A 27,549-nucleotide genomic window follows, 5' to 3' on the forward strand; every position below is an offset into this window, starting at 1 on the left:
TATGGTTGTGTAGTTTCCCATTGACTTGTGTATGGTTGTGTAGTTTCCCATTGACTTGTGTATGGTTGTGTAGTTTCCCATTGACATGTGTATGATTGTAAAGTGTCCTACTGGTGTATGGTTGTGTAGTTTCCCTTTGACTTGTGTATGGTTGTATAGTTTCCCATTGACTGGTGTATGGTTGTGTAGTTTCCCATTGACTTGTGTATGGTTGTGTAGTTTCCCATTGACTTGTGTATGGTTGTGTAGTTTCCCATTGACATGTGTATGGTTGTAAAGTGTCCTACTGACTTGTGTATGGTTGTGTAGTTTCCCATTGACTTGTGTATGGTTGTAGAGTTTCCCATTGACTGGTGTATGGTTGTGTAGTTTCCCATTGACTTGTGTATGGTTGTGTAGTTTCCCATTGACTTGTGTATGGTTGTGTAGTTTCCCATTGACATGTGTATGGTTGTAACGTGTCCTACTGACTTGTGTATGGTTGTGTAGTTTCCCATTGACTTGTGTATGGTTGTGTAGTTTCCCATTGACATGTGTATGGTTGTATAGTTTCCCATTGACTGGTGTATGGTTGTGTAGTTTTCCATTGACTTGTGTATGGTTGTGTAGTTTCCCATTGACTGGTGTATGGTTGTGTAGTTTCCCATTGACATGTGTATGGTTGTAAAGTGTCCTACTGACTTGTGTATGGTTGTGTAGTTTCCCATTGACTTGTGTATGGTTGTGTAGTTTCTCATTGACTTGTGTGTGGTTGTGTAGTTTCCCATTGACTTGTGTATGGTTGTGTAGTTTCCAATTGACATGTGTATGGTTGTAAAGTGTCCTCTGACTTGTGTATGGTTGTGTAGTTTTCCAGTGACTTGTGTATGGTTGTGTAGTTCCCATTGACTTGTGTATGGTTGTGTTACCCGTTAATTGTGTATGGTTGTGAAGTGTCACATTGACTTGTGTATGGTTGTGTAGTTTCCCATTGACTGGTGTAAAGTTGTGTAATTTCCCATTGACTTGTGTATGGTTGTGTAGTTTCCCATTGACTTGTGTATGGTTGTGTAGTTTCCCATTGACATGTGTATGGTTGTAAAGTGTCCTACTGACTTGTGTATGGTTGTGTAGTTTCCCATTGACTTGTGTATGGCTGTGTAGTTTCCCATTGACATGTGTATGGTTGTATAGTTTCCCATTGACTGGTGTATGGTTGTGTAGTTTTCCATTGACTTGTGTATGGTTGTGTAGTTTCCCATTGACTTGTGATGGTTGTGTAGTTTCCCATTGACATGTGTATGGTTGTAAAGTGTCCTACTGACTTGTGTATGGTTGTGTAGTTTCCCATTGACTTGTGTAAGGTTGTGTAGTTTCTCATTGACTTGTGTATGGTTGTGTAGTTTCCCATTGACTGGTGTATGGTTGTGTAATTTCCCATTGACTTGTGTATGGTTGTGTAGTTTCCCATTAACTTGTGTATGGTTGTGTAGTTTCCCATTGACTTGTGTATGGTTGTGTAGTTTCCCATTGACTTGTGTATGGTTGTGTAGTTTCCCATTGACTTGTGTATGGTTGTGTAGTTTCCCATTGACTTGTGTATGGTTGTGCAGTTTCCCATTGACTTGTGTATGGTTGTGTAGTTTCCCATTGACTTGTGTATGGTTGTGTAGTTTCCCATTGACATGTGTATGGTTGTGTAGTTTCCCATTGACTTGTGTATGGTTGTGTAGTTTCCCATTGACTTGTGTATGGTTGTGTAGTTTCCAATTGACTTGTGTATGGTTGTAAAGTGTCCTCTGACTTGTGTATGGTTGTGTAGTTTTCCATTGACTTGTGTATGGTTGTGTAGTTTCCTATTGACTCGTGTATGGTTGTGTTACCCGTTAATTGTGTATGGTTGTGAAGTGTCACATTGACTTGTGTATGGTTGTGTAGTTTCCCATTGACTGGTGTATGGTTGTGTAGTTTCCCATTGACTTGTGTATGGTTGTGTAGTTTCCCATTGACTTGTGTATGGTTGTGTAGTTTCCCATTGACTTGTGTATGGTTGTGTAGTTTCCCATTGACTTGTGTATGGTTGTGTAGTTTCCCATTGAGTTGTGTATGGTTGTGTAGTTTCCCATTGACATGTGTATGGTTGTGTAGTTTTCTATTGACTTGTGTATGGTTGTGTAGTTTCCCATTGACTTGTGTATGGTTGTGTAGTTTCCCATTGACATGTGTATGGTTGTAACGTGTCCTACTGACTTGTGTATGGTTGTGTAGTTTCCCATTGACTTGTGTATGGTTGTGTAGTTTCCCATTGACATGTGTATGGTTGTAACGTGTCCTACTGACTTGTGTATGGTTGTGTAGTTTCCCATTGACTTGTGTATGGTGTGTAGTTTCCCATTGACTTGTGTGTGTGTGTGTACGCTGTACGCTAGCTGTATGGACATAAGTGGGGATCGCTATGATGTATAATGGGTCTGAATGCGCTGCCGGACGGTATACGGGCCACCGGTGTGAGCCGGACAAGCCTCGTTCGGTCGGTACAGTGTCGAACAACTTCGAAGGCCCTGTTGTCTTGTGCTTCATTATAACACGAGGACTAGCATCATAAGTACAATGTTGCTGGTAGATTTGTTCCTGAATGGGAAGCTGCTTTACTATAAGTGTAACGTTGTAGTGTAGTAGTATGGCAAGAGTTATAGTTTATGAAATTGATCTTTATCTTGTAGTTGTTGTTAAGCCACACGCCATCTTCTACCGTCTGGTATGTTTTCGACCAACACATAATTTATTTTCGATCCCCAACTTTGATTTACCGCGAGAAACGTAACGAATAATATGTCTAGACAAAATAAACAGCTGGGTTTCTTATCTCATCTGGTCTGAATTGGGGAAAACAGTAATGTTATTAAGTGTTTGTGCTTCAAGGGGATGGGTATGCCCAACATCTAAGAATTCTAACCAAGTAGCCATTGCCGGAAACCCATGACACCTTGATACTTTTTGAACCTTTCTCAAACACATTTCACACAATGTATGGTCTAATTTTCTTCCTTCTTATTTCTAAATCCATTATTGGTGCATTAAACCTGGTTGTTTTATTGCTTCTCCAGCTGTGCCACGATGTACTGTTGCAAATTATACACCGAACCATTGATATACAGTACACAACTTTGTTTTAGGGTAGGGATTTCTCCCTCGCGCCCGCCGCCATTGCAATTTTTTGCACAGCAGCCACAAGGCTTGTTGTTTACGTCGGAGAGCACGTGCGTGTGCTTGCAGAACGTTGTGATTAGTCTTGGTTCCAAGACCATTGGTGTTGCGCGGTCACACACAACCAACGTTCCGATTATGCACGGCAAAAACTGTCCACGCTTGTAATGAACGAACGCTAGCGGGCGCTGTTTCTTTGATTTACGGATCTCACCATGTCCTGTGCTCACCATGGTCTTGGATATTTGCAAATTGAAGGCGTGGCCAGACTATGTAAATTACTTTTAATGTATGCAATATTCATATCACGTGACGAATTGAAGATGACTATTCAAACTAGATCGAGTCAAAGGTCAATATGATCGGCGGTCTATTTTTAATAATCTTTGCTCAAAGAGTGATTCCGTGGTCATTATAGGCCTATTAAAAGGAAAACAGTGAAATTTTAAGTATAGGTACCTATTCAGATTATGGATACGTGACGATTTGAAATCGTAAATAATGGTCAAAAATCGAACGTAAAATTAGCATTCAGAGAGTCCGTGTATCAGACGCTGTATGGCCCCACGGCGTGGAGCAATCGGAACGTGAAATAAGCCTTGTGGAATATCACGTACCGCCCATGCCGTGTCTCGTGGGGGTTGGAGATGTTAAATCCCAGGCGCTATGAACTCCCAGCTTGCGGGTGTCGAATCCGTTGTTTCTTATTATCGCTCCATTTTTAATTCATGGCCCCTAATTTCTTTTTGTTATGAGTTTTCAGGTAATGATGATGTCAAAACGTAGGAATATCGCATATTGTTATACTGACAGTGTTATTGTGTGAGTAGCTTAAAAAAATTATGAGAATTTTTTATAAAAGGTTTAAATAAAAATAATGCTAAAACAAAATTCCCTCAAAGCATAATTTTGTCAAACAAAGTATTATTTTTTTAGTTCTGTGAATGAAGAGTTATTTTTGAGTTAATGATTAAACTGGGCAACTAGTGGAATTTAATGACCCGACTATTCGCCTCAAATAACTGGGAGTTGAATAGCATTAGTCGCCGCTGGACAAAGCAATCAAAACTCGAAATTTCTCATGAGTTATTCCAAAAGATATTGTTACGACTACATTCCCAAAAAATATTATATGGTTACGTTCCAAGCTACACAGCTACTCGGCTACGTTTACGTTCCAAGATACGCTTAGGTCTACGTTCCTTCAAGTTACACTATAATATTAAAAAGTACGCTTCCAAGCCCGAGTCAGGCTATGCCTACGTTCAAAGATACGCAGCTGCGTTTATGTTCCAAGATGCTACGCTTCAGTCCAAGATATGCTTACGTTCCAAAAGATGTCAACGTTCCAAGCTACACAGCTACTCAGCTGCGCTTACAGATCTGCTTACGTTCCTTCAAGTTATGCTATAATATCAAAAGGTACGCTTTCAATCCCAATCAAGTTACGCTTACGTTCCAAGATACGCAGCTACGAATTACGTTCCAAGATATGCTTATGCTCCACCAAAAGATACTGTTACGTTCCAAGCTACGCAGCTACTCAGCTACGCTTATACACTCCAAGATACTAATACGTTACGCTACAATATCAAAAAGTACGCTTTCAATCCCGAGCCAAGCTACGCTTACGTTCCAAGATATGCAGCTACGGTTACGTTTCAAAATACGTTCTCACAAAGACGCTTTTGAATCCCTCAAGATTTCCTTCCCCCCAGATTAAAAAACTTTCACTGTGAATAACACTACAGGGCCCACCAGTTAATATCTGTTTGGCAGAAAATACTGTACAAAATTTCTTTACTATCCAAAAATTTACTTGGGCACTACAAAATTTCAAATTTAATTAAAAATTGGCTGGCAACCAGTTTCTGCTAAGCAATACTATTTTGTGCCAACTATAAGCAAATTGTTTAGCCAATACAGGCTTCATCAGTGTGGGCCCTGGCACGTCGGGAGCATAACGCCACGATCGCATTTCAAGCTGCATTATCATGGCAATGCAGGTGTCTGGATCTGGACATTATACATAGAAATGTTTGTGCTGGTACCACAAACCTTTCTTTATCGTATTTCCACCCTGTGTCAAAGTTTCAAATCCTACTGATCTGGACATTATTATACTCCGATAAAAACATATATACCCACGCACAGAGTAAAGCAAAAGTCATGCAACGGAATTACTGCATGCATTGTACACTACATGCACAACACTGATGAATTATTCATGAGCCAACCGCAACGCAGCCTCTGATTGGCTCCACCGGAAAGTCGGGGGAGATTTGCCGAAAAACAATAAAAAAGTTAAGACCCGTCGCTGCAAATATTCAAGACCATGGTGAGATCTAAATCAGAGAAACAGAGCGCCCGCTAGCGTTCGTTCATTACAAGCGTGGACAGTTTTTGCCGTGCATAATCGGAACGTTGGTTGTGTGTGACCGCGCAACACCAATGGTCTTGGGACCAAGACTACGTTGTGATTGACATCGCAGCGAGAGTTTATAGGTCAACCAACAACCAATGAGACCGGGTTGTTAGTAAACATTAGCATAATGAGCTCCGCCCTAAATTTTGGCAGTTACAGAACCATCAAGGCGCTACTTTAGAAATACTCATGTACCGTATGTGTACCATATAGATGGTAATGTTCATGTACATACGCTGTACACGTATTATATGCACTGTGTTATGTATGGGGGTGCGCTGGCGGAATTCAGTGATTGGGGTCGGACTGGGATTTTGCGGGTCGCGGCTGGCTGTAGCGCCTTGATCAATACAGTACCAACAAGTTTATTGGAATGGGGATGGGGGGCGGGGTTGGAAACACAATATGGGTCAAGTACGCGCAATGGTGGAATGAGCGGTTGGCAATTTTTTATTCGTACCACCCGCTGACCATCGCAGACACGCATAAGGTATGGTCGCTTCCCGGATCCCTTCACTGTTGACCCCGTGGCCAGCGTGTGGTACGACAAAAAATAATTGCGATCGGTTGTTTGGTGACGTGACAGCGCAACACGGTCCCAAGCAAAAGTTGAAATTGGGGTAAGCATAATTGGCAAGTTTTGAGCAACTTGAGACGGCTCAAGAATCACAAAGATCAGTAAACAACTGGATGCTGTGAAACTGTGCTCGGTGTTAGTATTTATATAACTGCTTAATTACCACCACGTGTAAGAGTTTGTGTATTGTGCCCTTTAAAGGAACACGTTGCCTTGGATCGGACGAGTTGGTCTTTGAAAAGCGCTTGAAACCGTTTGTTACAAAATGCATATGGTTAGAAAGATAACCCAAAAGTAGAATATAATGATCCATACAAACATGCCTCGGAATTTCACGGTTTTCCTTTTACGTCACGAAGAAACACGGTCGCCCATTTTGACTCCCATAAATGGCCGACCGTGTTAGTCGGCGAGGTAAAAGGAAAACCACGCAACTTCGAGGCATATTTGTGTAGATCATTGTATTCTACTTTTACAACATCTTTCTAACCATATGCATTTTATAACAAACGGTTACAAACGCTTTTTATAGACCAACTCGTCCGATCCAAGGCAACGTGTTCCTTTAAGTTTACAAAGCCGTTGTAAAGAGAAACCTTATGGAACTCATTGTTTACAGTGACTCAGAATCATCTGCCCTGACCTCACACTGTCACAAAGCTGCCTCGAGGTGGCGCTGTGCAAATTACTTGTTTACTGTTTATTATTATCACATTACGTATTCTATTTCTATTTCGGCAGCCTGCAAAATCCCCGTGTCTGCTGATGATCAATTTACGATTATGAATTGTGTAGGCCTTTGTGAAATAATTGGATCTTGAGAAGTTTAATCGGCAAATCTCTACACGGATACATTTTCGGTAAGGGGTAAGAACTAAGACTGACGAATGATTGATGTTTTTTTTTTCATTTAATTGAATGTATGAAATAATTTGAGCTACCATTAATTAAAACATTGAATGTTAGCCCCACTTGTCATGCTTGTGTTGTGTGGAATTCTAGCTAGCTGAATTCTTGGCATGGCCACACAAGTGGGGCTAAAATTATGTAGGCCCGTTTTTTGTATTCTACATTACGGGAGTTGTCATCAGTCAAAGCCTGATGTTCAGCATCTAGAACTAGTTAATATAGTTATTGATGAGGGAATTGGAACAGTGTGTGGTGCTTCATTCAAGCAGTGGACAAATCTACAATGAGCTTCAGACCTTCGTTTCTAGAAATAGAAGGAGCTCTTTTAATCGCTCTCCTGAGAATACTCAGGAGCTAAATTTGAGCTCCTAAAATAATTACTCTTCTTAGATTGTCCAGGAGCTTAATTTGTTTGATAGCATACTCAGTTTATGATTACTTAAATGGTCAGGTCGGGTCGGACTCGGACGTACACAAATAAAATTTACAGACAAAATAAAATAAAACAATCCCACTCCCGTGTGAGAAAATACCGCACGATTTTAAGGTTTTTATGTTTAATGTGTCCTTTTTTCTAAAATGTTTTCACATTTGAGATATAAAGCATGAGAAAATACACATTTTCTTACGAGAAAATACGTCGTTGATCCATGGTTGATCTTGTAGTAGTTCTAGTATTGCACGGACGACGTATACAGTAGCGTGTGTGTGTACGTACGTACGTGTAGTAGTGTACCCGGCTGCGAGTTCATAAAGCTAGCAATCTGTTAATTGCGCTGCTCAATCTCGAGATTGCACAATAGATGTTGATTGAGCTACGTATGCTGACGGTATGCGCTTCGCCTTTGCATTTGCGCCGCCTGGAAATGCGCGAAAACTCCCACGTGACACGTCGAGTCTTGTCTCAATGCGTTTATTGCTGGTTCGCGTAGATTTTACCAATAGAGGGCGTTTAATATCACACTAGTGCATCGTTCCAAAGCTACCTCTAGCGTTCAATGTTTCTTTTATTTATTGTCGCACGCATTAGTAACAACGACTGGCGTGAAATCTGCTTTTGTGTTATAAATAAAATACACCGTAATGATCGCGGAGGAGCGCTGTAAAATAATAAATGAATTGCTGAAAAAACAAACAAGACTCTATAATGTTTACTTTCTGATCTTCTTTGATAGAGCCTTCAGATGACGTGAGGCAGAACACCATCGAAGACACAAGCTCTGACACCATCATGGCCGCAGCATCGCCGCCCTTATCGTCACCCATGTCACCGATTGATCAGAGTCCGTGGAATCCAGCTTCCCGCCGTAACCAATCAATGGATTACGACATGTTCAATGACACTGAGTTGGCTCAGGTTCGAACTCAACTCCAGAGGTTTGTTAGTCAGCATGAAGACTCGTCAAGTCAGGATTTCACCGAGGGAAGCAAAGGTACCCTGCCGATTCTATTTTTTTGAATTTTGTTTGATACATTTTTTCATGTTTTTTTCTTTTCTTTTAGTAATAAACTGCAATAGAAACTGACTGGGTGAAATTTTAATTTAAATTCAGGATGAACGAACAAAGACAAATTGACTATACAGCTATGCATTCTCTGAATTAACATGCTCTACTCACTGAGCTTTTTGTCAATTTGTCAGTATAATTTTGTTGGAGTGCCAGTCTCAGAAGCTATTCTCTATCTTGTAACTGAAACTGCCGTTTAGGGCGTAGCAGTTTTCCTTGTTTTGTTTTTTTAATTTTAGTTATAAATATTAACAACAGGGAAAAGGGAAAGGGAAACCGACTGGGTAAATTTGAGTTATCTATAGGGGTGGAGCTTAAGCCTACTGGTTGTTTATGTATGTTATGTAAGCAATAAGTAGGATTTGATACTTTGCATGGTAGAAATACGATATAGAAAGGTTTGCGGTAACACCATGTAATGGCTATCTCTAATGAGTTGGGGTGTTTCTGAAAAGAACCGTTGGTTTCGATCAGTATGCTCTGATTTATCCAGAAGACGATCAGAGCATACTGATCGAAACGTCGAGTTAACACCAACGGTTCTTTTTAGAACCACCCCAACTCATTAGAGATAGTCATTACATGGTGTTACCGCAAACCTTTCTATATGTAGGCCTATGTAAGCAATGTTGAATCCTGTATTTCCGTCATGTTTGTGTAAACAAAAGGAGACATGGGCCCACGTAGCACATTTCTTTCTTGATTTATTGTTGATCAAAGAAAAATTTACTAGAGCGGGATTTGAACCAAGCCAACGCTCTACCAACAGAGCTACATGTACATGTAAATGTACTAGCCCTGTGTTGGTGGTCTCCCAATAATTTTTGTGCACTAATTAAATGTGCAAAGTTTATTTGTTATGTGTGGGTTCTACTATTTTTTTCCCCACTGCCTGAGTCTAGTTTTCATTTTTGATTGTACAAATTACCAGTTTGAGATGAGTGGGTTTGCTCAAGATTTAGTTATTTCTACGTGTCCTCAACAGGCTTGTGTATGTAATGTGAATGTCTTCTTGAGTTTTTAAGACTGCCGCTAAAACAAATCAATGATTAAACAGAAGTGGGCAGAGGCAACTTTCACTGAGAAAATAGTCATCATAGAAAGCAAAACAGTCTGACATCCTGATGTTTCATGGACTGACCTTGTAAAATTTCTTTTTACTCTTTGACGAATTTCCTTGGTTCCTTTTGAGATTGTGATTGAGCTTGCCCTTGGTTAAAACGGTTATTTCCCATTGAATAAATGAATAAAGAAAGATTAAATAAATATTGGCAAGGTAAGGGCTGTTACGGAGAAAAACAGAACATTATTTTCAAAGCAAACAAGGTGCTGGAAAAGGGTGTTTTGTTAGAAGAAGAACCGACTTTGAATGTCTTGTTCACAGTTCTTTTTACTCTTTGATGTATTTCTGTTTGTCTGGAATTCTTCTGTAGGTTTTGATTGAGTCCGCTCTTGGGCTATCCTTGGCTCTTTTTAATTGTATGATGTTTTGTCTTTTAAATGTTTTTGTACTTCCCTGGAACTGAATACTTTATTAATGACTGTGAACAAGGCGACTTTTGCAGAGAAAATAATCAAGTTCTGAGATACAAGGCGCTGACTGAAATTCTATGGATTATTTTGTTTTAAAGACAATGGACACTATTGGTAATTGTCAAAGCCTAGCCTGCACAGTTTGTGTATCTCAACATATGCATAAAATAATAAACCTGTGAAAATTTGAGCTCAATCGGTCATCGAACTTGCGAGATAATAATGAAAGAAAAAAACACCATTGTCACACGAAGTTGTGTGCGTTTAGACGGTTAATTTTGAGACCTCAAGTTCTAAATCTGATGTCTCGAATTCAATTTCGTGGAAAATTGCTTCTTTCTCAAAAACTATGGCACTTCAGAGGGTGCCGGTTCTCACAATGTGTTATACCATCAACCTCTCCCCATTACTCGTCACCAAAAAAGGTTTTATGCTAATAATTATTTTGAAGAATTACCAATAGTGTCCACTGCCTTTAAAAGAGCACATGCTAAAAGAGTAATAATTAAAATGTTATCTTCGAACGGGCAGGGTTGTATTATTTGTCACAGTCCAGTGTAGCTGTGTAAACATAGCTTTGATATTGGTTTTCATATTTTTATTTGCTTACAGTATTCAGGAAGAGAAATGAACTTACGAAACTGAGCCAAATTACCGCAGTATTTAAAAAGCTGTGTTCATTGTAGACATCTATTACTAAAGCTCCGCCCACACTAGAGGAACTTTCTAGAAAATTTGGAGGGGGGGGGGGGGGGGGAGGCTAGGTGTTGATTTTATCCATCCCATAAACATGAGAGGGCAAAGTACAAAACCATATGATGCAGCCCGACAAGTTCTACGTAGCATTTTTTTGCCAAATGACCCTAGACCGTGTAATGTAACTATCCTCGATTCCATGGTTCCTGATTCTACCTATTTTCATTGTGTTGATTTGTTTTGTTCAGATAGGCCTACTAAATGTACATTGCAAGTTCTTCTTCAGAACAGGGATGCAAAGTTTCAGACTTTGATCTGAATTCCGACTGGTTTATGTCTGGAACAATGCAGTCATTAACTCTGGATGAAAACAAATCCTGCTCTTTGATCTACAATGTACGCATCGAGTATACTGTTCCCGGAAGCCCTTTGGAATCAATTACTCCTTATCAAAAGGTGGAAATACCATCATTTTCTAAGATTTGTATCCAAGTTTCATGGTTTGTTTTGTTATCAGTACTGAATCTTCCGACTGGTTAAATTGTATTGCTTGTAGACCAGGTTTAACCTGCCCTGTCACATCACATGTTTACAAAGGGTCTGCTAAAGCCGGACTTCCTGGAGGCATGATTTGTACACAGTTCAAATGAAACAAAATTATAATCGCACAATGTTCATTTTGCACTGTCTGATTTTTATCAACTTTTAATATGAAGAAACTTGTTCAGATGTCGTTCATATAAGGCCAAAGAAAAAAAATGCAAAAAAAATTCCGTCTTGCCTTTTTGAATAGAGGTAGAAGAAGGAGGGCCTTTTCTTTCTTTTTTTCACAAAAAGGTCTCCAGCGCATTTTTTAGGACAACCGATGGGGCTTTTTTAAAAATTTATATTTTTCATCTGGCCCAATTTTGTAAAAAAAAAAAAAGGCGGTAAAAAAAAAGGCTTTGTAAACAAAGGTTATTCAATCGTTTCCTCTGCTATTTTTGTTTTGACAGCAATCACAAGGTTGCACTGGATCAACCCAAGCAAACGGTCAAGGTGTCAGAACTCCAGCTGTAAGGCCAAGTTCATTTTGAAGCTCCGGAAACATCACTGCAGAAAGTAAGAAGTAAATGCTTTACCCCATTTCCAAGGTTCCAAGCTAGGCCAGCAAGCCATGTTTAAGGAATTTTCACATTCATGCAAAAACCCATGCTTTAGATTCTGCCGTGTTCCAAGTTAACTGTTAATCATTGTCTTGTCTGTAGATGCGGTGAGGTGTTTTGTGCGAGATGTTTATCATTTCAGAGGAAGCTATCTCCAACAGCGGAGTATGATCCAAATGGTAAACTTTTCATGGTAAGTTTAACTACATATTATTTTGACTCTGTGATATATATGGGGTGTCTCGGCCGGGCGGATAAGAGCACGGAATTCAAGCTCTGGTGATAATGTTGGAGCGCCATGAGCGTCACTGCGTGACAGACCTGAGCGCTGTATTATTAATATCCTTGTTTGGTTTGAAACCATTGACCTTCTCTTCAGTTTCTCTACTCTTAATTAAGTTCAATTAATGAAATAAAACAAACAAATGTTGATTTTTTGTTATGCCTTTTGTAGGTTTGCTCAAAATGTTTTAATTCTGAGACCCAAGGACCAGGGCAAGCTCGCATCTGGACACAAACATTTCTTGAGATGCGTAGAGATTCTCTATTAGCCCATGCTGAGGCCATCGGGGAGACAACTCAAAAGCCAAGCAGGTAAACTAAGATGAAAGAAGACACTGAACATTATTAATTTTGGTTTTACCCTTACATCGATGTGTCTTAGCACTGTATAGTTAGTACTTTCCTGAGTCCTGTGATACAAAAACCACAGGCATATTTCTTGGGTGAAATTCGAACCCACGACATTTGCAATACTAGAGCAGATGTCTACTAGACCACTGAGATTGCCCGGTAGCTAGAGAAAGTTTGAATCTTACTCGGGGAAAAGTACTGAGTATACAATGCTTACTCACATCGATGAAAGGGTAAAACCAAATAGTAATCTATATCCTAGATGCAAATTTAACCTGTTAGATCAGTCCTCAATTTGACTTGTTTTTCTCTCTCAATACTTATAGAGCACATCTTGAGAAAGAGTGTCAGCGTCTCGTGGAAGGGTTCTCGATGAACCTGACGGACCTACCACCATCTCAGGAAGTTCGTCTTCCTCAGTCTGAAGGAACTGGAAAGAACATCTTGATGAGGAAACTGAGTGCTCTCAAGAATCACGTCAGTAAAGTGCCTGGTCTGGTCAAGATAGGACCTCCGGAGTGGAAGAAACCAATTACATGGATTGTAAGTACCAAATGTCACTTTGGGGAACTAGGACTTTTAGTGGTGAGTTTATAATTAGGTGAGGTTTGTGGTAGCTCCATGTGTAAACCTCCTTTGCGTAGTGTTGGTTTTGAAAAGAACCAGTGGTTGACAAGTCAACGTTTCCATCAGTATGTTCTGATCGTCTTCAGGAGAACACTGAATTCTGTTGCTAGAATCTGCCACACCAAAATACCAGTTAGTCTCCAAGGCAGTACTTAAGCAGCATCTAGCAACAGAGTCCATTATTCTCCCGAATACAATCAGAGCATACTGGACAAAACGTTGAGTGTAGTCAACCAGAACCAACACTGCTCAAAAGAGATTTACACATAGATCTTTTTACGCAAATACTCATTGTGCAAGCGCTAACAACCCAGTGCGCAGGTGCTTACTTTTGAATGAGGTTTATGCTGGTCTAGCTAGCGATCAAACTTGAGCGCTAGCTAGACCAGCGTGCACCTCTTTCTACACCTTACATACGTGAACCAAGTATTTGCGATGAGATCTACACACTGTATGATGTTACCGCAATTCTCACCTAAATAAAGTTTAGGTGATAGTAAAGGATGGCGCTTCAAAATGGATTTTGTAACTGGAAAAGCAAGCCTGGTATGTAATTTATTCTAATTTGTCATTGGCTCGTTGCAGTCTGCTGGTGCAAATTGTCAGTTCTGCAGCACGGCCTTCACGATGACGTACAAGAAACACAATTGTTACATCTGCGGTCGTCTTGCATGCTTTTCCTGCTCCGTTAAGGACCTGCTCCTCTATGTACCTGATAAAGACGATCAAGAACATGTTGGGAAGCTTGCAAGGTGGGCCATCATCAAAGTCATTGGGGTGAGTTGGTTTATTAATTAAATAATTAAAGATGCTATGTCAGAGTTTTTCGGCCGATTTGACCCCAAAATTTTAATTTAAAATTCAATAGGTATTTTGCAAGCTTTCATTTGAGACATTGCTCGAAAAAGTCTGCTTTAACAAATTTCAAGTTTTTTTCAGAAAAGTGAAAATAACAGAGCAATGTTTTAAGGGGAGTCAAGTAAATCTGACTCACTGAGACAAAAAAAAATGTTTGTGAAATAGTTTTACTCATTTCTCAAAAACTACAGCATATATATTTTCAAATATTTTAAGGGAAGCTTTCTAACATCATTATCTTTAAACTGTGTAAGTTAAATGTAAATCTGTACATATCATTGTTTTGTTTCTTACAAAAAGTACCCAAACCCTTTAAGGGCCTGATTTTGGATTTCTCTTTCACCGATCACAGAGTCCTGAATTGGAACCTGACATCCGTCACTACGTACGCGTTTGTACAGTTTGTCGTCAGGCGTTAGAGGTCGTTCAAGTTGAGAACTACGAGGCGTCAATTAAGGGAGAGGAGAGTGAGGATTGCTTAAAGCAGATGAAGGATCTGTTTGATAACATCATCAAGTTCCAAGACAAGATTGACGCCTGGCTTCCAAAGGTTCTTATCTCTGGTTTAAAAAAAAATAACTGAATTTAATTCATTTCAAATTGGTCGCGTTTGTGAGATATTGCAAAAAATCATAGAAACCCTTCTCAGATTCAAATTTTGTGCAAAGATAATTAGTTCGGGGTTTGTTACCATTTATTCTTTTCTATACTTTACAGTATAAGCAGCTGATTGATGCACTAGAGATTGCAGGAGAGAGTCCAAAGGTCTTACCAGCTTCAAGGAGCAACATGCAAACTCTCGCAAAACATCAGGTAAATACATATCAAACATATTTTTTTGTAAAAAAAGTGATTGTATGAGAGAAATGTTTAATTGTATAAAGACCAAAGCACATATGACGTGACATTTTCTTTGCTTGTTTACAAGTTTTGTCACAGCATGAGGCTGCCAAACTTCTTTTAGGTATTTAAAGGTTCTGATTGGTCACACCGATAGTTCCTTTTTGAGATTTGGAATTTGTAAAGAAAACTACCGAAGGTTTTGTCCAGTTCTTGTTAAGTTCAAATGTGGAGATATGACAAACATAATGTAGTACACATGTACAATAAAAAGTAACACAATAATAAGTAACACAAAGTGAGATTTCCATGCAGGATAGACACAGTGCACCTTCACGCACCTATCTTGTAGGCCATTTTTTGTGGTAATTTGCACAAGTGTATTGACTCCCAATGGCATGTATACAGTTCCACAGCTGTGCTACCATGCAAAACCCATGCAGATGCTTGGTTTCCAAGACTGGTCAACTGGAAGATTCCTAATGATTTGTCAACTCGCTGGAAGAATGTCGCCAAGAGTAAGAGGGTTAAGGCAAATAACTGAACACTACATGTAGTTCTGACTTTAAATGTTTTTTTCCCATTTTTTTCATTGCAGGGCGATCTGACAGATTACTTCACGTCTTTTGTGGTTGCTGTGAGTCGTCTGAAGAAACTGAAACCCCAGACCAATAAACAGTTAAAGCTTGTCAAGGCTCTCATGAGGGTAAGTATGACTGGGGGCTAGTCTAGGAATCATACACTGAGGGTAGGTATGACTGGGGGCTAGTCTAGAAAATAAACACTGGGGGGTAGGTATGACTTGGGGCCAGTCTAGGAATCACACACTCAGAGTAGGTATAACTGGGGGCTAGTTTAGGAACCGTACACTGAGGGTATGTATGACTGGGGGCTACTCTAGGAAGGTGTGACTAGAGGCTAGTCTAGGAATTATACATACACCACTGAAGTTTTGTCCCTTGTTAAGGATGTACTCCGGGTGACTTTGGCCATTTTCCAAACCAAGGCTTGGGCTTGGTCTTGGGCACTACTGGCTTCGGTTGTGGCTTGGGCCTGGGCTTGAACCAGGCTTGGGTTCTGACTTTGGTGCTGGCTTAGACCTGGGCTTAGGCTTGGGCTCGGGTGCTGGAAAGGGTTCCATACACCTGTTTGAAGCCCCAGAAGGGAAGGACTCTGAGTCTGTAAAAAAGAAAAAAGAAAAAAATATTGTTTTACTTTTTCTGATAACAGTGCAAGTTCAACTACTACAATGACAACATGTATACATTCCGTAAACTGAAGAGACGACTGGAGCAGATATCTCCCCCGGAAGTTCTTCAAGCCATTCAGTCTATCGTGGATTCACAGGTGACTAGAAGATTGCGTACGAGGCATACGCCCAATCAAACACCCAGACAAACGCCCAATCAAACACCCAGACAATCGCTTAGTCATACACCCAATTCAACGCCCAATGAAACACCCAGACACACGCCCAATCAAACACCCAGACACACGCCCAATCAGATACCCAAACAAACACACCGACAAATGCCCCTCCAGACCTCACTCGACTATGATTACACTGATTTTGATAGCACAGAAATTGATATAGATTTAGAGGAATCTCAAATCGGAAGAGAGATGCCAACTGAATACCCTTACCATCCTGAAGAGGAGCTAGAGGTTGGTAGAGATAGGGATAATTCAAAAGGTCAGACACCTGTAAGCACCCCAGAGCTAAATTGGATGTGGAGGATGGTAGGAAGGGTCAGCTTTACAGCAAGGAGGCCAACCTTGATGAGACAGATGGCCATAGATGGCCCAGAGCGTACTCTTGAGAGTGAAGTGGTTGGTAAGGCTGACAAATCACAGCAAAATGAGAATTGGGAAATGGTTGGACCTGGTGGAAATGTCGAGGGCCAGACAGATTCACAAACCTCACAGGAAGGTGCAAACCTAGAGCAGACAGTTCATGGAGTGGCAAAAGGTCATGATGGTCATACTGATTCACATGTCTCGCAGTCAGTCACAGATGAACAAGGGGCTGGAGTTGATGTTGGTGTGGATGAGATTGATTCTGAAAATCAGATACTTGAACATACCCGTAAAGGTCTTCTAGGACATATTTATGCTACAAGAATGGCTGGCTGGGTAAGTTCTAAGGTTACAGGAAGTACTTTGAGCTTCGACAAGACAGAGCAGACTGACGGCGAGTCTGTCGATGAGACAAACCATGTGCAGGAGCAAATGGAATCAAGTGACTCAAAGGCAACTGAAGTTGACAAACCACAAGAAAATGACAACTTGAAAATGGTTGGAGCTGGCATTGTCGAGGGCCAGACAGATCCACAAACCTCACAGCAACTTGCGAACCTACCAGGACATACGGGTGAGGAGGGTATGGGTGGTATGGATGAAGTCGGTTCAAAGAAATGGCCACTTGTTAAGACTTTTGTAGGTTTTCCTGGGCAGATGGTTGGGTGGGTACATGATAAAAGAAACTCTTTGAGCCTTGACAGCCAAGAGCAGATTGACGAGAAGGGTGTGGATAAGACCGCCAATATTCAGGGGCAAACAGATCCAAGTACCTCAAAGAAAACAGCAGAGCCAACTGATGAGAAGGTAGTGTTTGGCCGTGTTGAGGTTCACACAGATTCACCAACCTCAAAGCAACTTGCAAACCAAACAGGACAGTCGGATGACCTTGATTCTGAAAATCAGACGCTTGGAAAGACTCACAAAGGTCTGGCAGGATGGGTTTCTTCGACAAGAATGGTTGGGTGGGTAAGTTCTCAAGGTCGAAAAGCTTCTCCGAACCTTGCAAGTCAAGAGTTGACTGACGAGAAGGGAGTAGATGGTTCAGGAGTTGTTCAGAACCCGACAGGGGACCTTCTTGCCATGCAAACTCTTGCAGATGAACAAGGGAAGACCGACAAGGGAAAAGACATTCAAGCAGGTATTGTTGAGACCCACGGAATTCCTCAGACCTCGCAGCATGTTTTTGACAACCCTGGGCAGATTGTGGAGGAGGAAAGTTCAGGTAGAGATGAGCTGGATTCTAAACGACCAACACTCAAAAAGGCTCTCACAAGTTTTCCAGGCAAGATATCTGCAACAAAAATGTTTGGTTGGGTAAATCCAAAAGGTAAAACAACTGTTTCTAAAGACGAGCAAGCTGGCGAGAGAGTTTTGGTTAAGACAGCTAATCATGGGCAAACTGGAGAAAAAGTAGTTGTTGATAAAGGTGATGTTAAGGGGGAGACAGATCCACTTGACTCAAAGTCAACTACAGCCAAACCAGGGCAGACTGTTGAGGGTAAAGTGGTCGGTACACTCAATATTGAGACCAACAGAGGTCCTCAAACTTCACAGAATAGTTTAGAATTGGAAGACGTTCCTGGTAGAGATGGAAATGATTCTCTTACTCGGGCATCCCCAAAGACTCGCACTAGCCTTCGAGGGAAAATTTCTTTGACAAAAATTTTCGATTGGGGAAATCATGAGGGTAAGAAAACCGTTTCCAAACATGGGCAAACTGGAGAGAACGTAGTTGTTGAGACAGATACACTTGACTCGAACCTTACTACAGACAAGGCAGAACAGACTGTCAAGCAAGAGGTGGCTGGTACAGTCAGTATTGACATTGACAGAGGCCCTCAAACTTCACAAAAAAATTCAGAATCAGAGCAGGAAGTTCCTGAAATTGATTCCCCTAGTCAGACGTTCACAAAGACTCGCTCAAGCCTTCGAGGGAAGATTTCTGGTACAAAAGTGTTTGGATGGGTACATTCTAAGGATAGGAATGTTCCTAATCATGGGCAGACTGGTGAGAAAGTGGATGTTGATAAAGGCACCGTAGAGAGCCAGATAGATACACTAACCTCAAAGCCAACTACAGGCAAACAAGAGCAGGATGTCAAGCCAGAAGTGGTCAGTACAGTTAATATCAGGAAAGACAGAGCTCAAACTTCACAGCAAATTTCAGAACCAGGGGAGGTTCCTGGTAGTGAAAGTCTTGATTCTCAAAGTCAGGCTCTCCCAAAGACTCGCTCAAGCCTTCGAGGGAAGATTTCTGCTACAAAAAGGTTTGGCTGGGGAAATCATAAGGATAGGAATACTGTTCCTAACCACAGGCAGTCTGGCGAGAAAGTGCTGGTTGAGAGAGCCACTGATGAAGAGGGCCAGTCAGACCCACTTGCCTCAAAGCAAACTACAGAAAAACCTGGACAGACTTCCGAGGGAGAAGTGGTTGGCGCTGTGAAAGTAAACGGCCAGACAGAAGACCCACTTGTTTTGCGGCCACCAAAAGACATCTCAAGGTTCGTTGTCCAAGGGGCTTCTGTTGCTGAAGGTGAGGTGGGTTCTAAACATCCCGGTCCCCTCAAACGCTTCTCAAAGCAAATTTGGGCAACAAAAGTATTCAGCAGTGGAAATTCAAAGCGTGGGATACCTGCCTCACATATTCAAACTCTATCAGATGACCAGCAGGAGCAGTCCGAGAACTAGACCGCCAGCAACCTGCCATCGTTGACCTGGGGTCGATTTCACAAAGAGTTAGGACTAGTCCTAAGTTAATGTATTGCTAGTCCTAAGTGAGGACAAGTAACTCGTCCTAAGTCGAGATTGGACTGTAGTCTTAACTTTTTGTGATTCGACCCCTGATCCCTGCTATATATGTGCAATAGCAGTAACAAAAACAGTTTCTCATCATACCCGCAAGGTATCAGACTATTATTGCACTTTTAGTCCCGCTTTCATTTTATTGTGGTAATGTCAGGGCTGTGTAGTCCTGTGCACTACACCCGTCTTAAGGTATTGTCGAAGTGAAGGTTGGGGGCCCATTTTTTTATTCAAATAAGTTGTGCAGCTTTGTCTATTTCTTCGTCCATGAAGTATTCACAAAACTGATACAAGTATTCACAAAACATATTAAGTATTCATAATTTTGTTTAAATATTCACAAAACTTTTCAACTATTAACAAAACTAATCTTGCATTCATATGTGTTCAACTTTTTTAGTATTCACAAAACTCAATGTGCATTCACAAAACATTTCAAGTACTCACAAAACTTATCAAGTAGGGCCCCTATTCACAAACCTTATCTAGTATTCACAACACTTATCAAGTACTCACAAAACTTTTCATGTATTCACAAAACATTTCAAGTATTTACAAATTTTAACAAACATTTACAAAACTGATCCAGTATTTGCGAAAACTGTCTAAGTATACGCACAACTCATAAGATATACATTAAAATATTATGGACAAAGGGGGATCAGTCAAAATAAAACATGACAGAAGTTTGAAATGCTATTCAAATCACTTATGAAAGACAAAGAATGACTTACATAGTGTCTGCATTGCTCCTTGTCGTTGCTATTATTGGTAGTGTTTTTACTTTGATTTTTGAATTATAGAAATTGTGTTACACAATGATAATAGTCTCCTGTGCAATGTTTCAGTTTAAACATTCCAAAGAAATTATTTAATTTATTTCTTCTAACTTTACAGCTCTGTTTTAGTTTAGCATTTTAAAAGATGTAATATTCTTTGCTACGTGTAGTCTGACAAAAAAGGGAAGATTTTTTTTCTTCTGTCAATTCTATTGATAAATACTTTCCAATGTGCTAAATTCTACGTCTTGTTCCCTTATACGTTACTATTTTTTATTGTTTTCCTGATTATATACTGTAAGATACTTGATACAGAGAGACAGGACAAAGTAAACATGTGTATTGATTTAAAAAATACGGAGAAATATTTTTGACTGCATGGGGGGCGCTTTCAACAGCAAATTTCCTCCAGCACAAATACAGGTTTGTTTGTTTTTTGATTGCGCATATATGTTTTTTTCTTGCAACAATGCCAGATGGCAAAATAACAACCAAATAACAGCAATGAAAGCAGTTATTTTCCCTTTTCTTTTGGGCCAAGTAAACTTGGTTCATAGTACTCTCAGGCAGTCAAAAATACTGCCTGTTTATTTTCTAAATCTTGAGTTGAAATCGTTTTAAAATGTGTTTATTTTAAGACATTTATTTCTAATATTCTATTGAGGCAATTATTTAAAGTAAGTTCACCAGTGGTGAAATAAAAAATAAAAATTGTGAACTGACAAAAAACTGACAAAATTTCATTATTTACAACAAAAAACTTCTTTAATGACGTTTGCAGTAATCTAAATTCATGAACAGTTCATCCGTCTAAATTGTTGTTTTCCATTGATCTGTCACATATCTCTGTTCATCTTCCCATGCATGATACTCCTCCCACTTTATAAATTCAACATTTTTATTTTCCCTCAGAGAAATCAGGGAAGTTGTCATTGAACAGCCTGAAATACAAATCAAAACCTATAAACCCCTTGCACACAATGTACAGACCTTGATCATGCTGCCTCCATCCATCCTGGTCGTGTACCTCAGATCAAAGACGTTAACGAATGCTAATAATCATTTTTATAAATAGGAACCATAATATAAGCCTCAGCTTGGTAACATAAATATCAATGGGAGAAATTTGAGATGGCCGCACCGTGATAAAATTGCCCATCTACCATTTCCACCATTTTGGGGATCAATTGCATTGTATGCATATTGCCTTCCAAAATGGCAGATAGGAAAGGTGCCAGCTGTAAGTTCGTTGCGGGATGTCAAGGGTTCTATGTTTTGGCTGACTATTTTTCTCACTAGAAATTGTCCTACTTTTCTTCAAGGGCCAAATATCATGCCTCTGATGTTTTGTTGCTGACAATCTTTTAAAAATATTGTTGAACGGACAATTCAGAAAGCCAGGTGCTCATTGTTTAAGATGCCTATGGTGACCTTAAAGACACTGGAGTGGCTGGACACTATTGATAATTGTCAGACCAGTCTTCTCACTCTGTGTATCTCAACATATGCACAAGAAAACAAACCTGAGAAAATTTGAACTCAAATGGTCATCGAAGTTGCAAGATAATAATGGAAGAAAAAACACCCTTGTCACACGATGTTGTTTGCTTGATTTCAGGACCTCAAAATCTGATTCTGATGTCTCGAAATCAATTTCGAGGAAAATTACTCAAATTACTTAAATTCTCAAAAACCATGTTACTTCAGAGGGAGCCGTTCCTCACAATGTTTTATAATAGCAACACCTCTCCATTGCTTGTTACCAAGTAAGTTTTTATGCTAGCAATTACTTTGAGTAATTACCTATAGTGTCCACTGCCTTTTAAGTGAAAGACATGGCTGTACGGGACTTGTGACAATTACAAGATTGACATACAATAAGTGGCAATAAGTTATGCTGTGATTGGCCAGCAACTAATTGTTGGTTATTTTCATTTTTGTTTGGTTGCATATGTCATTCTTCTGCCTGCTACATTTGGTGATGACCGTCTTTTACTGCATGGGTGGTGGTTGGTGCTGGGTCGTTGGTTGCGTGTTCCTCGCTTGTAGTCAATAAACTCAACGTGCCTCTCCATTGGTCAGCTTAGCTACGAGTCGTTGCATATATGTCTCAAGTATGAGCTGAGTGAAGAGTTACCCGCAGTAATCAAAGATACTTACGAGGTAAGATGTTTGCGATTTTACTTCTAGACTTTTAAAATAAATCTGTTTTCAATTGCGTCGAAACACAACAAACTAAAGTGTGGGTGAAAAAAAGAAGAAAAAAAATGTTGTATGTACAAATTATTGGTGGGCCCTAAAATAGCATAATATAATTGACTTTCAAAATGACGGAAATGGTATTGCACATTGTTCAGAAGTGCATTTCGCGTTGTGTAAGAGGCCTATAGAAATCAATTGACCCCCTTACATAGCGCAAAAGCTACCAGGTATGCTGATGTTGTGCCCACTGTTTTGTATGCACAAAGAACACCTATCGTCCAATGATCCGCTCCTTTGGCCTCGGGGATGGCAGTTTTTGAGAGCTGACATGCACAGGGTTTATACTCATTGTTGTTAACATTTCATGACTTTAACCCTAACACTAGAACAGCAGATGTGTCACTAGATTTGCCATTTTGTATTCCCTCCTACTCTTGTGTCACTTCCCAGCAGGCTGACCGACCATTTGGGAAGTGAAACAAGAGTAGGAGGGTTAAATTCCAAACATTCTTATTTGGTACTTGGCATGTACAGGGCATTGATGTTGGGATTGTGTTTTTTGTTAAAGGTTTGTCAGAAAGACTTGAAACAGATCATTGAGGAACAGGGACAGGAGACTTGGGAAGAGCGTCAGAATCAGATCACTGCCTTCATTAAGATACAACTCAAGGTAATGAATATTCATGACTCCTCCTACCTCGTTTGCTTGGAAGTGTCGTGGCCAAGCGGTTAAGAGCAAAAAATAAGAGAAAATATAATTAGCTGTTGTAAATTACTTACCAACCAAAAGGACCTACGGTATAAATACCAAACATAGCAAATGTCCTCTCGTTTCGACCCTAGCAGAGTCTTTCTTGAAGACTCTGCTACAATGAAAATGATAGCCCATTAACCATTTAGTCTCAGAAAAAAAAAAAAAAAAGGTAAATAAAAATAAACATTTTTCTCGGTATGTACTGTAAACTTCTTTGTTTTGAACGTGAATGTGGACAATGATTTTGAGTTGAATTGTATCCCGCTACAGGGGCACGAGGACTTTACACCGTGTTTATACATCAGACCATCTCAACGCAACATCCAACGCTTCGGGCCCAAATATGTCAACTCGTTTCTGTACTCCCGCTGTGACGACATCATCGGGAAGGTCGTTCTTCAGCTTCACACGAGAAGTGCTGACAGGAAGTTCCAGAAGTCAAAAGAATCGCTAGCATCGCTGAGGAGAACTGTAAGAGAGTTGAAGGTTGTCACTCAGAAAGGTTTAGAATTTAGGTAGAAGGAAAGGGTCAAGTTGGGACGCCTTGTTTGTAATAATAATAGTGGCTTCTTATATAGCGCTCATATCTGCCACTTAGTGTAGCTCAAGGAGCTTAATCTTTCAGTTTTCCTGCAAGGTATATATGCGCTTACACTTGACGTATGAGACCTACTCCTTTTACATAGCACCATGTAATGGTTTTTAAGGTAGATAGATAGATACTTATAAACGTTTATTCAATCTTGCAAATAGTGTATAATACAGAGTATTATGGACAAAATTAATGTAAATATAAAATAAACTGTGCCAATAAAGTATCTAAACACTTACAAATGGTCAGATTTATCGGAACCTAAAATAGTATACAAAAAAATTATTATTCATTTTTATTCTCCATTAATTTCTGCACATGTTGACACCTATTGTGTACCGATACCATGTTGTTTGGTGGTTTTATGGCGGCTTGAGTGGCTGGAGGTCGAATTTCAAAAGTTGCAAAAGCCCCTATTCATCCCAATTCCAGAAGGGAACTCTCGTAAGCATCACACACAGACAAAATCAAGACAGAAGACACACACTCGTTTGGTTTATTTGACCATGAAATTTATTGCCGTATCTTTAACTTTAAAACTGCTGATATACTGTCCTCCATTCTTGGTGTGTCCCACATCAATGCCCTGAACGGCAAGGAGTCGTCTTCTCATACTCCCAACGAGACCTCTGATCTTTCCCTGGTCATTCCCTTGTCATTTCCTAATCAGGATGCGTCGCAATCCCTCGAGAGTGGAGTCAGGCTAGATGGACTTGTTCACTTTCTTCTTCGCAGAAAATCACCCTTGAACGGCTACTCCTTGACAGGTCGTCCACATTTCCCTGAATTTGGTAGCGATTCCACTATTTTACTGACCGTCGCTGATAAGGTTCCAACTCGATGAGCTGCAGCTCGAATCAACATACTGGCTTCTATCAACCAACGATCCGTCCTCTTTCCCGTTTGGTCAGTTGAGCCATCTGTCCTGTTATCTTGAAACACCTTTCTCTGTCTTACCATATCGGGGAATCTGGCTCTTAACCCATATGATGTATGCCTCCCATCTTTGGCCCCATTGCTTAGTTACTGACAATTAATGCTGTATGTTCATCACAACCGATTTATCCAACATGCGACAAAAAAACTTCATAAAAGGCGGGCAAAAGAAACGCTGATCTTACTCGTTACAATACAACGATTTAGCTTGAAAAGGGGCTTTTACAACTTTTGAAATTCGACTTTAAGCCACTCAAGACCCCATGAATGCACCAAACCACATCGTAGCGCAACACAAGATGTGTCAAAATGTGCAGAAATTAACGGTGACTCGAAATAAATAACTATTTTTTGGGATACTATTTCAGGTTCCGATATATCTGACCATTTGTAAGAGTTTAGATACTTTATTGGCGCAGTTTATCTTACAGGGTGAAACTGTAAACAAAAGGCAACATCTAGGTCCGGGGAGAAGCACAGCTTTGGTTCCCCAGCTTATGAACAGACAGACCAACCAATATGCTGCAAATCAAACCTTCTGCCTCGTTGGATATGGGACGCAGAAGCGCTATATTGTTTCGTATTCCACTCGCGCTTGTGTGATAACTTATAATAGTGTCCAGTGCCTGTAGTTAGTTTTTTTTTTAGTAGCTCACATGAGAAATTGAGTGTTAACAAGCCCAGAGCAGTTTTTACCAAATAAAAGACTAGAATCTTTTTACCAACCTTGGAGCGATAAGATTTTAATTAATTAGAAATCAATCATATTCAGTGGACATAATAGTTCATGTTTTACTCATAAAAATAGCTTTGAATCAAATGCTATTGTGACTGGCATATCTGTGTATGTAAATAAAGGTACTAGTTAAATATGAAATCTTTGCCGTGCTGAAATAACTCAACATGAATGTCACAGTTTATGTACATTTATTTTTCTAGTAATTCACTAATCAATGTACATCTAGGTAATGTAATACTTGTGAGATGAACAATTTGTTATAACACAAAAACGAAAAGTGCGTGTTTTTGAACAACAAATCTTTATTTATGTTTTTACTATTTTCGACAAAATAATATAAATTTATGTTTTTATTAACCAATTAAATTATCTATCCAAATAATTGACTTGTTTGTAGATGCTACATTATTTTTGTCTTCCCTTTGAAGTTCTTTTACTGTTTCAAATCCTAAAACCACCCAATAACATTCGCTCTCACCACTGTGGCCCAGGTTCGCTCTCGGCTAGGGTGCTTTATGTGTGTGTGGGTAGTGTTTTGCATTGGTTCTCCTTTTATGTAAATAGGACTGTAAAAGTGACCAAATTGCAAGGCTTATTCGCATGAGATTGTATCAAGAAACGTTCATAAGTAGAGAAAATGGTAGGGCTTACCTCTTGAGGTTTTATACACACAAAAAATTGATCGAAAAACAGTTTAAATTGGACTCTCTTGAAGCCTTTAAACATAACGGTGGGAAATGGACAAAGCTTACCTTTCGTTATTTCTTTTTTAAATGTTCGGGAAATATTATAAAATGGACTCTCTAACTTTAAGCCTTGTAACAGGTTTTTTAAATGAACGCAGATAGGCAAGCTTTGTGATCAGAAAATGGTAAAAAATTAAGGAATATACAAGCAAATTATAAATAAAAATGAGTATAAATAAAAAAGACATAATTTGTAATTACATGACAACTGTAAAAGTGATATTTCGAAGCTCTTGGTTTGAGATTTTAACGACGAAGTTAAGAGGCTGCCAAAGACGTCGACCTCGGAGGCCATTTTAACACCCCATACAAAACAATTCAGTTATGCCTGAACTAGGGATGTTAACAAAATGATGTACGACAATTTTGACAAACAATATGATTTCCTAAAGAAGAAAATAAACACTTCCGAGGATAATTAAATGGTGCAATTGATTTAAACAATTAATCATTCTAATTGGGGTTGTTTATTATTCATAATATACTTGTAAAAAAGCAGATAGCACCGTAGCTAATCCAGATGTGCGCTGGACTCGGAGCTACGAGATCCGGGTTCGAAATCCACTTGCGTTTTCTTTCTTTTTGCATGAGCGCAGTGAATTATTTAAGTAGTATTAAAATCATCTCCAAATACCAACGGGCACCGTGGCGACACGGTGCACTGGATAGTTCCATTGTGCGTGCAATCCAGAGCTGGTACACCGGTTCGAATCCTACCCGTACCAAGAGGGACATGACTTTTACTGTTAGCACCAGTAATGGATTGGGGTCCGTCATGTCTATCCCCAAATTAGGTGTGGATGAGTAATACCGTGTGGGAGAGTAAAGGAGGGACCGGGACCTGCCAGTCCCTTAAGGGTTCTAATGGGTGATCACCACGCTGGTTTCGATCAGACTTTGAGTCCCCTGAACGCCTGGTCGACACTCTGACTAACTCTTTGCACAAATTTGCTTTAAATGTAAATCGTTTTAGTTTATTAAATTATTAACGCTATATATATTTTGTTGTTGGTGGAGATGAGAAGCGGTTTAGTCTTTACCACTTTTAACGATTAAACATTGAGAAAGTGCAAGGGTACTTTTTTAGGTTATTATTTGCTAGTTTTCGACATAACGATGCTTTAGAATCAAAGTTAAAGGATTTTTTTGGAAAAGTTCACAAGGCCTTATGATTTTTTTCGAAAAGTTCACAAGGCCTTATGATTTTTCGAAAATTTCACAAGCTTATGATTTTTTCAAAAATTTCACAAGCCTTTTGATTT

At 39.7% G+C, this 27,549-nt stretch overlaps 1 protein-coding gene across 4 annotated transcripts; it reads left to right on the forward strand.

Annotated features, from left to right (window-relative positions):
* Window positions 1-6,919: 6,919 nt before the first annotated feature.
* On the forward strand, window positions 6,920-25,927 carry LOC139944917 (uncharacterized). 4 transcript variants are annotated; one of them, XM_071942094.1, is made up of 14 exons: window positions 6,920-7,048; window positions 8,273-8,530; window positions 11,830-11,935; window positions 12,082-12,172; window positions 12,434-12,573; window positions 12,939-13,155; window positions 13,825-14,016; window positions 14,450-14,647; window positions 14,815-14,910; window positions 15,536-15,643; window positions 16,168-16,284; window positions 22,368-22,481; window positions 23,089-23,190; window positions 23,545-25,927. In XM_071942094.1, exons 2-14 carry the CDS (start codon window positions 8,329-8,331, stop codon window positions 23,791-23,793), a joined length of 1,932 nt encoding a protein of 643 aa, XP_071798195.1. In that variant the 5' UTR covers window positions 6,920-7,048; window positions 8,273-8,328; the 3' UTR covers window positions 23,794-25,927. The 4 variants fall into 4 exon arrangements, with proteins under 4 accessions (XP_071798195.1, XP_071798196.1, XP_071798198.1 ...); XM_071942095.1 differs by having other exon boundaries at window positions 6,939-7,055; XM_071942097.1 differs by having other exon boundaries at window positions 6,950-7,055; window positions 8,282-8,530.
* Window positions 25,928-27,549: the final 1,622 nt, after the last annotated feature.

This window comes from Asterias amurensis, chromosome 12 (assembly GCF_032118995.1).
Source record: "Asterias amurensis chromosome 12, ASM3211899v1".
In the NCBI taxonomy this organism is placed as follows: Eukaryota; Metazoa; Echinodermata; class Asteroidea; order Forcipulatida; family Asteriidae; genus Asterias; species Asterias amurensis.

Coding starts and splice junctions, on each gene's coding strand:
- LOC139944917 (XM_071942094.1), top strand. CDS start 8,329: ATGGCCGCAGCATCGCCGCCCTTATCGTCACCCATGTCACCGATTGAT. Junction 15,644..16,167: donor TTGTCAAGGCTCTCATGAGG/GTAAGTATGACT, acceptor TTCTGATAACAG/TGCAAGTTCAACTACTACAA. Junction 16,285..22,367: donor AGTCTATCGTGGATTCACAG/GTGACTAGAAGA, acceptor CCTCGCTTGTAG/TCAATAAACTCAACGTGCCT.